This window comes from Symphodus melops (assembly GCF_947650265.1).
Source record: "Symphodus melops genome assembly, chromosome: 11".
Taxonomy (NCBI): Eukaryota; Metazoa; Chordata; class Actinopteri; order Labriformes; family Labridae; genus Symphodus; species Symphodus melops.
In genome coordinates this window covers 25,240,801-25,257,541 of record NC_136701.1, presented here as the reverse complement: position 1 = coordinate 25,257,541, position 16,741 = coordinate 25,240,801, and the positions used below count along the sequence as shown (strand labels likewise).

Sequence of the window (16,741 nt, the reverse complement as noted above, 5' to 3'; positions counted from 1 at the left end):
ACACACACACACACACACTCATACCAACAAAAACACACACACACACACTCTTGCATCTATGTCTCCTTCTCTAATAATCCCTCCTCCTCTCTTCTCATCTGTTGTTGTTGTGTGTCTTTGGTATGCGCACACACACACACACACACACACACACACACACACACACACACACACACACACACACACATCTGTATCCACTGCTCTGGGAAGCCATTAGTGTGACCCAGCCTTGATTACTTATTTATGGGCTGTACAGAGTAAAGTGAGGGAGTGGAGTACCGGGGGCCTCGTTCATAAAACTCGTGTTTTACTTCAACACACTTGATTTCATCGTTTCTAACAAAGTCAGCAAGAAGCTCCAATCCAGCATCATCCACACAACTCAAATCAGCCTCGTCCATTTTATCAACCTGTCCACCGCGTGTCGTGATTCTTATTGAAAGTGTGTGTGAGGTATTCAGGTAAATGACGGGACGTGGACATTCCTTCAGTTTGGAAACTCTTTTTTATTGGTTCATCTTTAGCCAGGAGGGTAGCAGCAGCCGCACCACACCAAGAGGAACAAATCAACAAACTCAAAAAAGACAAACAACAACAACAACAACATCAGTTCTCTTCATTCCCCCTGAAAATAAATACCTCACTCATCACCATCCTCGTGATTACTGTCACCGCCACTGTTGCAACCATTGAAATAAACATCCATGAAGCAATGTCAGCAGTGAAACAGAAAGTGTGAAATGCATATTGTTCCATATATAATATATTCATTTTAGATAGATTTCTATATATATTTGTTCCATATACTCTCCTTAAATTCTTTTACGACAGACAAGATGCCAATTTGTACCAGAAGCGGTGCTTGCCAGGAACACGAGAGGAGGAGAAGTCGACGGGTTATAAGTGGCAGCCTGCGTACGTACAGCGTCCGACAGGCTCCCGTCCCGAGGGAGGGAATCTGTCGTCTGGAGCGGTTTGTATTCCTGCCACGAGGTACCAATCTGACGAACCAATCACGAGGGAATACTTCCTTTCTAAGTCAAGCTCGTTTCCAAATATTCGAAAATTACCAACCCGGCTTTTTAATGATGCCAAATGTCCAGCTTCACCTTCGTACGAGTGTTTCTTAACATTTAAAAAGAATCATAATAAATCAGAGGTTTTTAATCAGATCAAGAAGTTTTTTCAAACTGACAAAATATCATTTTTTTTTTGTGATGAAAACCCAATTTAAGTTGATGCACGAGAATCACCCGACGTTCAGTGTGTGTCTGTAGTGCTTTTAAAGAATTATAAGCTTACAAGGTCACGACTGGACAAAGTTCATCGGAGTATTGTGACGCAAAAAAAAATAAAATCAAAAATAAATAAAAGGAATACACAACCGTCGTTTGGCTCGGATAGAAAACACTCAGGGTCCAAATAAAAGTTCCTCAAGTTTCTCCTCCAAGCACCAAGAAGTGACTGAAGTCACCGTGTGTGTGTGTGTGTGTGTGTGTGTGTGTGTGTGTGTGTGTGATGACCACACTAATGCAGGTTAATCTGAAGTTTTGAGTTCTTCTCATGGTGCTTCTGCAGCCTTGTTTGTCATTCCCAGAGCATGCATGCAGGAATCCCGGGACGAGCACACATCGGCATATTTGCAGGAAAACATTTTCAAATTCATCTGCGTTCATGTGGTGGTGATTGATGATTTCATTTTAAGGTGTCGGTAACAAAACTCGTGATTTTTGGTCTCCCAAGAAAAAGTTATAACGTCGTAGGTTGCTCAAAAATCGTGAAAGTTGCAACAATGTGTATTAAAAAAAAAAAAGCAAAAAGCTAAATGGAACGTGTCCTCCTCCACATGTCAAACCTGTCTATGGAAGTGAAACCTGTGACGCGCTGGGGGAACCTTCGGGGCAACGTGACCTGTGAAACGGCGTTTAATGGATTGTTACTTTGACGTCATTCGACTTCAAGCCGACATTATGCGACTTAACAAACAGCTCCAAACCATTTGCATTGCACGCTGACTCGTTGTGGGCGGGTCCTCTCTGCAGCGACGAATACGTGTAAGACCTCGTGGAAGATGTTTTGCATAGAAGCATTTATGCTCTTAAAGCCCTGCGTCATCAGTTCGCTCCACGCCTGCTCGTTAAAACAGGAAGTGCTTTACCAAAAGTTTCATCGTGTGCAACAGTTTGGATTGCAGTGACTCATGAATAAGCGTAAGGCGTTGAGGTTGCCATTATTGATTGATAAAAAGCAAAGCCCTGTAGAGAGGTTCAAACATTGCCTGCTTTCTTAACGATTGCTTGATTGTCACCACGTTTTATGAAACGCTTTAAACCGCGTGTTCAAACTACGGCGGATTTAGCTTTCCAATGATTGGCTGTCAGCGTTGCCCCAAAAGTTCCTGATTTGATCACAGGTGGACGACAAATAAGTAAATATTCACTCTAATGGAAAACAGCTGTATTTATATCCATTTCACCCAAAATAAAAACAGAGCAGAGTAAAAATAGTTACGCAGTTAACAGCCCGTGTTTACATATAAAAATATAGCAAATGAACTTTGAACACTCATATGCATCCTGACATTACCACACACACTCAAAAACATGTACGCACACACACACACACACACACACACACACACACACACACACCTGACACTGTGTGTGTTGTTTTGTGTCAGATTCTGTTGTTGCATTTAGATGCTACATTAACGTTCAGCGGCTCCATCACGCTTCCTGATGACATCAACCTTTACTGTATCCAAGCCCTCTCCTCCCAGCATCCTTCACTCTCCTCCCATCATCCGTCCATCTGCCAAACACCACAACCCCACTCATCCTGTCCCCTCACCTCCCCCTCCCACGCTCCATTCTTCTCCGGCCCATTAAGAGCTATCATGAAGCTAATTGCCTGTTTGATCAACTCTCTGCGGACCAGGAACTGGAGGCTTTTAGCCCTCTGAGCGTAAGAGGAGAGGCGTACGAGGCGGGAGGGGATAGATGGGTGTCTGGGAAAGATACGCCTTGTGTCAGCTCGCTTTTGCTTGTTGGGTCTGGTTGAAGTTGTTTTTCCTTTTCTTTGTGGTGTGGTAATTTTTAAAACGGAATAAGACGGAGGAAATCATAAATTTCATCTCTCTGGGTCATAAACAGGAAGATTTTCTTTCCTGTATTGGCAACAGCACCAAGAACATGATGTGACAACATCTCGCCTGGCTCTGGCACATTAAAGTCCTAAGCCCCATTAAAGCTCCAGGTGGTCGTTAGCCCAGCGTCAAAATACTCCGACGACTGAGCCGATGCCGAAGCCGAACATCAACAGCAAATTAAGTTTTAGTAGAAAAAATGGAAACCAAACTCAACTGTACTGGTTCTACTGGTATTAGCAGGCGACTATGGTTTTGGTTTTTAGACATGCTGCTTTAGTTGCACGCAGGAAATGATGGTGATGCTACATTGGAAGCCACTGATTTTCATCAAACAACATTTGACCTTTTGAATGATCTACCTGTAAGGAACTATCTAACACAATGTGGGTTGGCAGTATTTTGATAGGTTGCATGTTGACTGGTTATACTGGCGTAGGATGTGCTGAAGGCTGGGGATGCTAGCACTGCTAATGTGAGCCACAGTTTGACATTGTTTACCCGTAGACCCCGATGCAGTGTTGAGCCCTGTTTAAAAACGTTGGACTAGTCGACCAGTCTGAATTTAAATTTGAATTTTTGTTCGTTGGAACATCCCTACTTTTGTCTTAGCTTCACCTCCTTGGTCGCATTATTACTCCTTGATTTGTGTTCCAAAATACGAAAGCTATTTGCATCACAAGAGGAGCTGACTGCCTTAATAAGAGTGGGACTAAATGAGGTTTTTAGGGAGGAGAGTCGGGTTTGAGGCTGGAGGAGAGGAGGATGGAGGTTGGGCAGCAGTGAAGGAGGTCGGTCAGAGGAGGGAGGATGGCGACAGACTGACTTCAAGAGGAAACCTGACCAGACCCTCAGAGCTGCACTGTAGCACGCGGCTAAAAATAAGACAGGGGAAGGCTTCTTCTGCTGGCAAAACAGCAAACACACAGGCTCTACATACACAGGTTGTCGTACAGTAGGAGGACACACACGGACAAACCCACGCACTCGCACACGCACTCGCTGCCTTGTCACAACGGATGCACCCTCCCTTCGGTTAAATAATCTCCCATTCAGAACATTGTCCATCTACCTCACAGTGCTTTTCCTTTACAAATGAGCTTAAGAGTGTTTGAATTCACTCAGTTCGTACAGTGCATGGTCCTTTTTTTGGTTGCAAACTGTTGTTAAGTGTCTGTGTTCGCACTCTATGCCTTGGTTCTTTGTCCCAGTCTGATATTCACCAAAGCTCAATGTCGTTTTTTTTCTTCATTCATCTTCGACTGTTTTGAGGAATTTTCTGAATGTCATTGTGATCGAAGTCCTCGTCTGCCATTCTCTCTTTCAAGAGGACAGAAACTCTGTTGGCAGGGACCACACAAACACACACACACACACACACACACACACACACACACACACACACACACACACACACACACATATCGCCACAGGCATCTTTCCTTCATGATTTGGTCCAGCGCCTGTCTCTGTGCTCTGTGAGTTTTCGTTGCAAACGGTTGGGAAGAAAGAAGAAGGTTCAACAATAAATAAATCGGGTAACATGACCGGATGACACCACAGAATGCAGAGAGAGGTGGGTTGTTTTTTTTTTCCCTGGAAGCTTAAGGTTGAAGGGCAGTCCAGCAAAGCACGACAGCTTCTTCTCCTTCAGGATTTGTTTTAGGCATGAAGACTCCGACATGAACAGGCACAATAAAGCTTTGGTCCCTCCTGAGCTGGAGAAGAAGTCAATTCAAGGTACATAAGGTGAACAACACTTCACGGTCGGTTGATTGGTTGGCTTGTTGTATGTAGGTAGGTAGGTAGGTAGGTACGTAGGTAGGTGGGTCACAATGGCATTGTCGTCACATTGTCAGCTGTGGCACCGATGGCGATGACAGCGTTGCTTTGGCGACGGCTTAGGGGAGATAGATTTACCTGGCTCCCATCTAGGTCTGTCATAAAGGCTTCTCGAGGGCCTTGCTGCGGAGTGCGGGATGACCGGGGTTCGGGTTTGAGGCGGAAATCTTGCGGCACACGGTGTTGGTGTTGCTACATCTGCAGCCGGGGCGTGTGGCCCGGTCATGGGCACACTGGCACAGGGCAAGGCACAGCCTGGCAGGGGGATAGCAGCAGAGGCAGGGCAGACAGAGCGCCAGCAGACCCATGGTGCCCCAGCGGGCGCAAGCGTGGGCCGGCGTGCAGGAGCACGGACGATCAGCACAGTTATCCTCGTCATCCTGGGCAGAGCAGTGGTAGAACAAGCCTTTCACACAGCACAAGCAGGTGCCGTACTCCACTGCACTCTCAGCCGAGCACAGACAGCGCTGTCCACACGCCCAGCAGGAAGGCAGGCGGCGGGGTGCGCAGCACTCATGGCACTTACAGCGACCGCACCGCTCACAGATAAACGAATGAAGGCCGAGGTCGGCCTCGTCATCTGTCAGGCCTTTACCAAAGGAAACATCAGGCTTTAGTTCTCCTTTAGGTTGAGAACGGACCACCGAACCCAGGCCAGGGTGAGATCCGAGCAGCCGCTGGTCTGAGTTGGCACTTGTCCGGGACATGGAAGAGCTTATGGTGCTGGATCGGCTCAGGTGGGCCAGGTGAGCATGCTGCTGCTGACTTTGGCTGCGGGGCAGGGCTGAGTGGAAGGATGACGGGGGATGGTGTGAGTATACTCCTTGAGGATAACCTTCATCGTGGTCATAGAAAAATCCAGACTGGGATGCCGGTTCCAGCGCCACGGGCCTGTCCACATAGTCATTGTTGGCCCGGACGGCACGTATCTGGTCGAGCGACAGGTCCATCCCGGTTAGCCAGGCTGGGTGGCACCAGGGCTGAAGGCCGGTGCTCCCGCTGCTCACGGCACATCAGACAAACCTGCGAACACACAGAGACAGGAAACAACAGGCGTTAGGGATGTCGGAGGAAACGAACATCAAACTGTGTTATTATACAGACAGTTTATCCAAACGGACTCTGGCTGTTCTCTCACATGTTGATTCTGTTTTTAATTTTATTGTCAATCGAGGCTTACTGGAAAAAAAATAAATAAACATCTCGCTCCACCAAAGCTTAAAAGAAAGTACGATTTCTGCCTCGGTTGTTGGCACTGTCATGACACAACAGAAAGCAAACAGTAGTCTACAATTTGCTTTCCAGATATTTAAGCAGAATCAAAGATGGATTTTGGCAGCACCGCGTCCACACGACCGCCAGCCATGTCATCATGACCACGGAGGTTCTCCGCTGCTCGAGCTAATGCTATTATTAGGCTGCCAGAGCCAGAGAGAAACAACCATGAGGTTCACACTGTAATTTAGCATCTGTCAAACACAGCTGCTGCTGTCCTGGAGAAACCTGCACACAGCGGCTGGCTGTGTCACCACGCTGTACAAAACGCTAAAGAGGGACTGGACACATCTGATTTAGTTCATCAACATATGGTTACTCGGGAATATCAGCAAATGTTGTGGAAAAGATGTCCTATGTTAGTCAACCACATAAGACTTTTAGTTGTAATTTGTAGATTTGTACACTTTTGGTTGAAACCAAGCAGCAGCTACGTCTAAATCCAGATGCTGATTCAGCTGCTTTTTTAGTGGTTATCGATCTTCCCTTAGAAAAATCTGCACCAACTTCTTGTCAAACTTGTTTTTCATTGGAATATAATGCCAGTATAAAAAGATCTCAGCATGTGAAACATGTCAGTGGTCAGGAAGTGGTCTGGCACCTCTCCAGCTACCAGACAAGTTTCCAGATTTGGTCCGCATCGGGACTTAAACCGACGATCCTCCAGTTCCCACCCCAAGTCCCGACGGACCTGCGACCTCTGTAGACGGAATGATCCTGATTAAAAGGAGACTTCAACACAAGGGAAGCTCGCGACTTTATTCTGACTTTGGAGAAAGCACTCAGAGTACTCAGAGGACGAGAAAAGTGCTACGAAGCGCTGAGAGTCCATTGACCAATGTGGAGCAAAAGAAGACCAAATTAAATCAAAGGTCCAAGTCGAGCTGCATATCCAGCTGATTTGATTCTGTGCACAGACATCAGATAAGCCCTGAATGAAAAGAACTCCAGAAAAAAAAGTAGTCCCAGTTTGTATGGATGTGTGTGACAGAGACTTCGACTCTATGCAGCCATACTCTACGATACACACACTCAGATATACATACACAAAGAAAACTGCAGTCCTGCCAAGTGGCCAAGGGGGAGAGATATCTGGCTCTCTCCTCTCGTGGTGCCAGTCCTCTCAGAGAGTAATGAGGCCAAATGGAAATGCATTTAAAGCAGCCCAGATCATGAGATTAGATGGACCAGGGAGTTAAGAGGGAGCGGCAGCAAATCTTAGACCACATCCACGTGAATACGAGAACGCTGCTAATGAATCAACGATCTTCTGTCCAGATACGTGCATCCAAAACCCGGTTTCCTGAAAGTCCAGCTCTGAAAATGGGCTTCTATGTCAAAAAGAAAGTCATTCATGTTCAACTGGTTAGAGGCAACTGAAGAGGCCGTGATCTGTCATGGCGTCCCGCTGAGCACTGTACGGGAACAAAGCACCGCAAAAAAAACCGCAGTTCCCCTGGTGTCCACTAGAGGCTGCCTGCAAAAGACCTGGAAGTCCCACACACACCCAATGTTATAAAGCCCACTTATACAAAACAGTTGTCTTGGTCTGAATAGGTCATGTCTTTATCCGTGCACACTGTGGGGGGGCGGACTTCTTGTTGTTGTCAGGCAGGCAGTGAGACGATGTCCATGTTTCTAGAATCTAAGCAAGTGACAAGTCATGAAGCTGAAATACGGTCCCACTTAAAAATCAGCCGGACAATTTAAGAATTGGGTCGGAAGCTCCTCCGACCTCAGCGGCGAGGAGGTGTGGACGACAGGAAGGAGAGGAATACTTCCTGCTTCTTATCAACGCGTAAGGTCTTTAACCTGCTTGAATGAATTGGTGCTTTACAAATAAAGATTGATTGATTGACATGAATTTCATCATCTTTGAACTTTTTGATTAACTGTAAACTGTAAACATCACTACTTTAAGATAAAACACAAAACTAAAGCTCCAGCTCGCCACGTGGTATTAAAGAAGATCATCCCAATAAATCCTCTTCCTGTCGTGCTGTTAAAAACAAAAACATTAAAAGACAAAGTAACAACAGAGAAATGCAGAAAGCAATAAGAGAGGAGATGTGGATGAAACCCAAGAACAACAATCCATCACTGAGGCGGAAGAAGAGTCGATTAGAAAGCCAGATTGTAAAAACTACAATAAAACCCACTTCCTGTCCTGCAGGCTTTCTGGAAAAAAAAAAAAAGAACAAATTGTAGCTTCCTGAGAATAAAGGTGCCCTACCCTGCAGCGTCGCTCTGCATCTATCTCTGCAAAGGAGCAGATAAGAAAGGCCCAGGTCGGTCCGGTGAGGATGCATTTTCAAATTAGTCCGAGGAGAGAAAAGTCCTGGTGACTAATCTCATCAAGCAGAGCTGTGGCTGCGGCTCGCTCGTACTCTGCTCGCCTATCAGACCATCTAATTGTTCGAAAGAAGAGGCCTGCCTTCCATTTCCATGACCTCATATTTACTTTACTGGTTGAGCAAACCATCGCCAACTCCTCCATCAAGACACAAATACTGCAAGTCATGTCAAACGCTCGGAGGCCGAACGTGTCTAAACCTGAGCACAAACTGGCTGATTCTGATGAACCAATCAAAATGTGAACAAACACAAACAGGTCAGTTGGTGCACATTTGGTTTCATCTACCTATCAGGTTGTCCAATAGTTCCTTACTTTGATCCTTTTAGATTCCAGGACCAATCAAAGCAGCAAAGCTTTAAAAACAACATATCTGAAATCCAGTCGTATGTTTTCACCTGCAGCTGCTGTGAGTGAGCGACAGAGCAGCAGAGGATCTTACATTCATAGATCAACAAGATGCCGACATTGCTCAAGTCCCTCTGTTTCAAACTGACAGCGAGCAGAAGAGGATCTTACGTTAACAGGATGCAGACATTTCTCAAGTCCTTGTGGCGTCTCTTTCAAACCGAAGAAGACGCTCTAAATTGTGTCTCTTTGGTAACACTTTGTGTGTTCGTCCAGTCTAGACAATGTGCAGGAGTTTGCTTTCACTTGAAGTCTTTAATATTATTATCCAATATGGGTGTGTTCGGGTGTCTCACGATCATCGATTCAAAACAATTCTGTGTTTCAAAGTCTGTTTCTGAATTCTCCTCCAGTCATCTGACAGACGGGCTGAATTTGGCGTTCTGCCGAGTCAAAGAGCTAGTGTTAGCACTTAGCAGGAAGTGACTGATTAGCTCCAGAATTAATCAATGTTTGGAAGTTATGAATCAATTTGAAATCTCAGAAGATAAGAATCTTATTTGGTTTTTCTCACAACTAAAACAGGTATTGAAATCGATTGATTTGTATTTGCATGATGTCTTAGTTTTAAACTCTGGTATCCTCACGACCTTTGTCCAGATTAGACAGGTATATGTACCTCTATATGCAATTACTGTTGTGCTTTGCTCCGTTGTTATCAGACCTCTGCATTTGTTTTAACCAGTGGTGACAATTATTAATCCAAAAAACGAATCTTTTGCAGATAAAAAACAAAAACGGCCTCCGGAATATCCGCTCGATTTAACACGTGAGAGTCGTGACCTGAGACCTGTTTGTTACCAAAGACCTGCAAACTGAAACATGTCCACTCTTTCATGTGTTTTGATTTTGAACGCTCCCGTTAATAAAAAAAAGCATCGATCTTCCTGTTGTCCCTGCAGATATCGACATCGTTACATGACCTGAACCAGCGTCACTGATTGGCCAGAATGAGGCCACAGTGTGTTTTGAGAAGTGGTGCTCCCGTCTGGCTCCGCTGGGGAGTGTTTGTTATCAATCCTGCAGCAGCAGCAGCAGCTGGGATAAGAGCGTGCATGTGCGTGAGAATGTGTGTGGATGACGGAGGTCAGCGGCGCCCTGCTCTCTCACATTACCGGTGGAGCTGAGGGCAGTGTGTTCCTGTTGGTTTTACTTTACATCACGTGTGTTCAAATCATTTCTGGATAATCCTGTAAACATTTCTACCAAGCTGCAACACCTGGAGGTAAACATATGAATACTGCAGTTCCTCAAGTGTCCACTTGAGGCAGGCTGTAAAAGCCTAAAACACTCTAACTGAGCCTCCGCTGCAGGAGGAGCTGGCGTCCTTCTTAAATCTAAATTAAAAGACTTGGGAGCAGATTCTACAGGACGTCCATGTTTTTAGCTCGACTCTTTGAACGACTGATTCCCAGATTTGACTCCTAGATGTTTTTTCTCTGTTTGTCTGCAACGATGTGTTTGTGCTGCTGCCTGTCTCGGCCGGGGCTCCGTTAAAAAATAAGTTCTTAATCTCATTGTAGCCAAGCTGGTTAAATAAATAAATAATTACAGATATTAATCTGTTGACCTCTTGTTTTGCATAAAATTCACATTTAAGAGTCAAGATGTTATAAACATGCACCGACCGGCTGGAACCATGTGGAGACGAGGACATGACAGAATGGTTTGGGACACTTTGTGTTCTCCATCTTTGTTTTAATTTTTCCTGCGTCAAATGTGAACACTGTGGTTGTCAAACTGAGAAAACAGTCACATAAAGAGAGAGAGAGAGAGAGAGAGAGAGAGAGAGAGAGGTGGTGTGTTTGTGGAGGCAGTGGGTGGTAACCTGAGGACAGACCTGTGTGCTCGGGGAGTATCAGTAAAGACCGAGCCTCTGCCCTGGGACGGACACACACTCGTGCTCCATCACTCTGTTCCTCCAAAATACCCGCTGAATACCCTCTGTCTATATCAGGCCTCGTTTACACAGTCTGCAGTGAAACGTCTGTTCACAACATCTCAGTCACGAGTCATTAAGGATAATCAGAAAAGTAGTTTTATCAGAAAGAAGGTGTGAGTGGAGCTAATTTTTTTATCCTGGACAGTAAATGTATTTTTTCTGAAAGTAGAATAAGTTATTCAGAGTTTTTACTCTCTTGTGACTCCTGAAAAATGCCTGAAATTTCCAAGGTGAGCTACAAGTGGAAACTTCGAAGCCTGATCCAAAGGAAGCCGGACTGGTTGAAGATCTTGAAAAAGTAAAGTAAATCCTGCGTGGGTCGGTTTCCTCACAGTCCAGAGAGGCCAAGCTGTTTCCTTTCAGGTCCTCTCAGGTAAACCTGATGTTGTTGTCTCATCTGTTGAGGGTGACAGTGAAGGCTTCAACTTCATCCAGACCGATTCTGACCATCCACATCCCAGTAAAAGATCCAAAACCAGTAAAAGACTGACAATTCATTTGACCAATCAGGAGCTTCCGGTCGCTGTTCCTGGGCTACTGCATCCCATGAGAGCCTGAGGTCGACGTCACTCGTGATACAGATGTGTAGTCTCCTCTGAGAGCTGGGAACGAGTGGGGTCAGCTGGCAAAACATCTTTACAGGATATCAAATTCACCAGAACTTAAAAACATTCAGATGATACTTTTTTAAACGAACGTCTATGTTAAAAAATGATTTTTTTAAAAAGTGCTGATAATGAACAGATTCAGGGGTCAGTATGAAACAAACATGCAGTCTGTCCTGGTCTCTTGTTCGTCTGTGGTTACCTAACTTCCTCAGCGTTTTTTGCCCCGCTGACGGTCGATTAAATTTAACGGACGGATCTTCTCAGCATCCCTCACGGATGACATCATGGTTTCAGGCTATTTAAAACCGACTGCAGCGACCTTTCGGCCTGAGAATGACGAGGGGTTGCCCTCTCCTTTCCTGTCTCCCTCCTTCCTTCCATTTATTTCTCTCCCTTTTTCTGTCACTTCCTCTCCTCCCCTTGAGTCACCTTCAACACCTCGCCTCCTCTTCTCTGTCCTGTTCCCTTTAAAAGAATAAAAGAGTAGCTCATTAAATTGTTAACCCATCAGATTGTGTTTTCCAGCTTGGAGATTCGTCTCAATTTGATCGCTGTGCAATCAGTGGCTGAAAAAGTTTAGGAGGAAATCCTTCACACAGGCTTTCAAACAGATATTAGAGAGTGCCCAGCTGCCCAACATCACACCTTTCAACTTACTCTCATTTTAACCGCTTAGCTGCAAACACACAATAATCGAGTAATCTGGGCAATCAGGTCAATTTCAAAATAAAACACATTATTCAAACTCGCATTTAAAGTCCAAGTTTTATCAGAAAAACGTCAAAACTGGCATCAAATGAATAATGAATCGACCTTACAAAGACAAAGACTCGCATGAGTCAAAACCCAGACACAGTTTGAGATAGGAAGGGGCTAACGCTAGCTCATGCTAGCTAGGAAAGGGCAAACGCTAGCTTATGCTCGCTAGGAAGGGGCTAACGCTAGCTTATGCTCGCTAGGAAGGGGCTAACGCTAGCTTATGCTAGGTGACGTCCATCTACAGTTTTTTTTTTCTTTGTGAATTTCCGGTAAATAGTGAAACAAAAACTATGATCATCAATTGATCACGCCTTTCGTCAGCCATCTTTGTTTCCTGTAACGTCATGTTTGACCAAAGACATGAAGTTAGATGAGCTGTTTATAGAGTCGGGACTCTTCTCGTTAATCTGTGAGTGCGAGCTGGTTTGGTCACATTGTTGGAGTCAATCTGTTTAGTCAGTCTTTATTTTTCATCATCTTTGGAGTCTCTTGCATGTTCAACATTTGCTAAGATTGTATAAATCTTTTCACGTGGCTCAGGCTTTAAACTATAAGACTACCAGAACAAATGCAGGTGCAGCTTCCGGCTCGCCACCGACGTTAAGCTTCAGAGGCACCGTCAAGTGCACAACGTCGTTTGGCTACGTACTATTCCTTTTCAAAATCCCACTCATAACAAAAAGCACCATATATAGAAACGTGTACATCCCCAAAGACACCCGAGCCAAATGACTAGAGGAACCGACCAGACCAACAAGACTCACCAAAGACCCAGAATGCATTAGAAAGAGAAGCTTTCTGTGCAACAGTTCCTGAAAAAAGTCTGACAGATTAAAAGACGAGTTTTCCAGGAACAAGTCCAATCAGGTTAAGGACAAAAAAGTTAAATGTAGCAACGGGATAATTTAAACCAGAAGATTCAAGACGTCGAGGCTGGTCTGAGTGCATGTGAGGCCCGTCAGGCACTAAGACCCAGGGGCCTCCCTCCCAACGCCCTCCGGGAGCACAGCGGGATTGAATGACAATAAACTGGATGAGATACCGGATGTGCCGAATCTGACCCCAACGGAAAGACTGAAATAGACACTGCAGACCAGCAAGACCAGGCGGGGGTGGGGGGGGTGGGGGCGAGGACGGGACGAGGGAGCGAGGAGAAGAGATAGTGAATGAGTGATGACACTAATAATGGTTAAAAGAAAAAAAGAAAGTGATTGTGTGAGATGCAAAGAGAGCGACAAGAGTTGGAAAAAGTCACTTTTTTTTTTTTGGACTGGCAGTTGTCACTAGTCCCTCGTCAGCCAGGATCGTGACAGGGCGGGACTTCTGATGTTGATGTCGGCTAAAGTTTTGTTACCTTTAAACTGCAAAAATCACAATTCATAATGTGATATTTTTTCAATACTGTAATATTCTTGTCAGGATAGTGCGACCTGTCCGTACATCCATCCCAACCAACAGAGCCAGAGCTCAGAGTCTGTTGCTAGGCAGAAAAGGCATTATGAAAACTGTTGCTCACATTTGGGAAGTCGACATGATTTAAACTTTGAGATACAAAACCATTTGAGCTTCCCGCTCTGAGTGTGACGTCATGGCAACATGGCCGCCGTGGAAATATGGTTCCACATTATAACTGAAAGTGTCGCCAAGCGACCCAAACGTTCTCCTGCTTCACTGCTTCGTTAGCGTCTGTTTGTTTGTTGAACGTTTACCCGACAGTTTTAATTCATCACGTCTGTTTGTGAATCAGAGGAACCAGCGAGAGGATTCAGGATAAACTCCTGATGATGTTGTTCTGGAAAGATACGATGCTGTTACTCTCCACTTCATCACTCCCTTAACTAGCACAAGCTCCGCCTCCACCGTTGTTTGGCTGCACTTTCAAGTCTATTTTCTGGGCGGTAAAGCGCTGCATGTCCATCCTGTCTCCATGACAACGGTCGCTGAATGACCAACACTGCTCCGTTACTTTTTACTGAAAATCTTTTCTTTCGAGATCGTTTATTTCCCTGATCAGACACGGAGACGAGGACAGATGGAGAATATCGTACATCCGAAAGAGAGCGCGGTGACTCAACAGCACCGTGTTTTTCAATGTTCAACGATTTTCTGCTGCTGCAAACACTCTCGACTCATCGAAAAAAAAAAAAACTGAAAAAAGTCACTTCTTGTGTATCCTGTAAGAAAGAGTCCACTGTGTTTGTTTTCATCCAATCTTTGGGTAAAAGCAGCTGTAACATGTTTTTCATCTGATTTAAAAGAAAGACATTTACACAGCTGGATTAAAAAACAAAGTTTTCTTTTCCTTCTCCAAAAAAATCAAAGTCTCGGCTGTTTTTACTTCATGTTTTTACTGCAATCTTTCTCTCTCTTTCCACAACTTTGTGGTTCTACGGTGCATTAGTCGGTGCATTAGCCCCCCCCCCTCCCTTTCTCCATCCATTTCATCATTCATTCATCTATCCGCCATATTCCCCCACTCCACATGCACTGTCCCCTCCCTCTTATCCATCCATCCCGAGTCAATCCCTCCGCCCAACACCAACACTCCTCTCGTCCCATTCACTTTCTCTCCCCCCCCCCACATCATTTGCTCGTCCACCCACCCCTCCAGTCCCACCCCAGCGGAGATGGGTATTGACATTCTCCATCCGACCTTGAGGACAATCAATCCCAACCCCACATGTCCCCATCACAGTTACACACACACACACACACACACACTGAGAGCCATGTTAACACAGAGCCAACAATCGGTTAATAAGATTATTTCCCTTCGTTCCATTTGGGAGGATCGTTCAGCAGCACGCTCACTCACACGCAATAAACTTTTTATTAAAGTTGCAAAACTACAAAATTCCTGTAAAAAGAAAAGTCTGAAAAGAAAAAAAAAATACAATTAAATTTTTCTTCACAGACTTTAAAGCTGAAACCACGACTCAGAACAATCACGTCCCAGTCTTCAGGCCTGGACAGATGGAGTTACACATGAGACACTGATGGTCTTTACACGTCCAATAAGCTAAGAGGAGGGAGGGAGGTGTTTCCTGCACAGATGTGTTCAAACATTACACTCCAACGTATGAAGGAGGCTTCCTCCTCCTGCAGATGAAGGTTTGAAACTCTTCAGCACACTGGACCAACGACAGTCTGTTTGAGGGAAGAGTAAACCTCATGCTCCGTGCAGCTTTGAGCAGAGTTTGAACGTACACGTCCATCTTGGCTAAAGTTTTCCTCTGACTTGTAAGACGACTAGTTTTCTTCTGACATGATCAAAGAGAAAAACGTGAACGTGTTTGTTTGGGTGAAGAAGTTAAACCACGTGGAAATGTTCTGCATGAATTTGTGGCGTTGGTTCAAAGTTTTTGCAGATGTGAGAACATCTGGTCCCTCTGTTTCAGGGTTCTTATCATCCAGGTGAGTTTAAAGAGCTCGCTGTAATCACTAGATGAAGCACACAACATGTCCTTCATGACTTCTCTCACCCAATGTAAGATCTTTACATCCTCCACAATGACTCTTTAAAAGCTAAACACTTAAAACATGCAAACATGCTAAATGAAACACACAAACCGTGTTGGCAAAATAAAGCTACTCTTAAGTCATTTCTTATCTCTTAAGAAATTCCCAGTGGAACTTTTTCCCTTCCAAGGTCACGCAAATCATCAATAGTTCATCAGCAGATCGGATGGCGACAGGATGAATTTTTGCTTACCTCTGATTGGAGGGAGATCCATTCTGCAGCGGCGTGCTGGGCGTCCTGGATGTCCGTGTGTTTCTCTGAAGAATAAAGTCTACAAAATGTCTTTACAGTATTTCTTTAAGGACCTGTAGTGTCTCTGTGAGGACTCTGACTCGACCCTCGTCTATGTAGGTGGTTGTTAAAAGCTGTTTAAATCTTACTTCATGTTACTTTAAGGGTTTTTTTGTTGAGTAAAAACTTCTCTCTCTCTCCTTGTTTTATAGGATAAAAAGTCCCTGATTATGTTCAGGGTGTTTTCTTGTCGGCAGAGTGAAAGCTGGGAGGATGCTCTCTCTCTCAGTGTGGCGCGCCCTCCTCCTCCTCCTCCTCCTCCTCCTCTTCCCGGAGCACTCTGATCCCGTGTGTCCTCCTGAAGTCGCCTCCCAAACGAAGTCCCTTTATGCACGCCGAGAGGAAGGGCTCCTCTCTCGCTCTGCGTCTGTCCGAGGTTGCAGGGAGCGATGAAAGGATCCTGTCAGGGACGTGCACAGGTCGGCTCTGTCGTCAGATAGAAGAGCGTCCTCAGTCGCAGGAGCAGAGGTGGAAGTATCCCCACCCAGAGAAGAAGTTCAACTATCAGATACTTGCAGCGGTACAATAAAATGAAGTGATGATGGAGAGGAAAGCTGCAGGTGGAGTTCAAAGAAAGAAAGAGAGAGAGAGAGAGAGA

The 16,741-nt window shown here is 45.1% G+C and overlaps 1 protein-coding gene across 2 annotated transcripts; it reads right to left on the bottom strand.

Moving 5' to 3' along the window:
• Positions 1 to 492: 492 nt before the first annotated feature.
• Positions 493 to 16,741, bottom strand: LOC306831617 (protein sprouty homolog 2). 2 transcript variants are annotated; one of them, XM_079355800.1, is made up of 2 exons: positions 16,045 to 16,741; positions 493 to 6,010 (listed from the first exon to the last, which is right to left on the bottom strand). In XM_079355800.1, the coding sequence occupies exon 2, from the start codon at positions 5,935 to 5,937 to the stop codon at positions 5,086 to 5,088; it is 852 nt and encodes a 283-aa protein (XP_079211926.1). In that variant the 5' UTR covers positions 5,938 to 6,010; positions 16,045 to 16,741; the 3' UTR covers positions 493 to 5,085. The 2 variants fall into 2 exon arrangements, with proteins under 2 accessions (XP_079211926.1, XP_079211927.1); XM_079355801.1 differs by lacking the exon at positions 16,045 to 16,741 and adding an exon at positions 11,773 to 11,998.

Bases quoted from the DNA above. Each gene is read 5' to 3' on its own strand.
- LOC306831617 (XM_079355800.1), bottom strand. From the start codon at position 5,937: ATGGACCTGTCGCTCGACCAGATACGTGCCGTCCGGGCCAACAATGAC.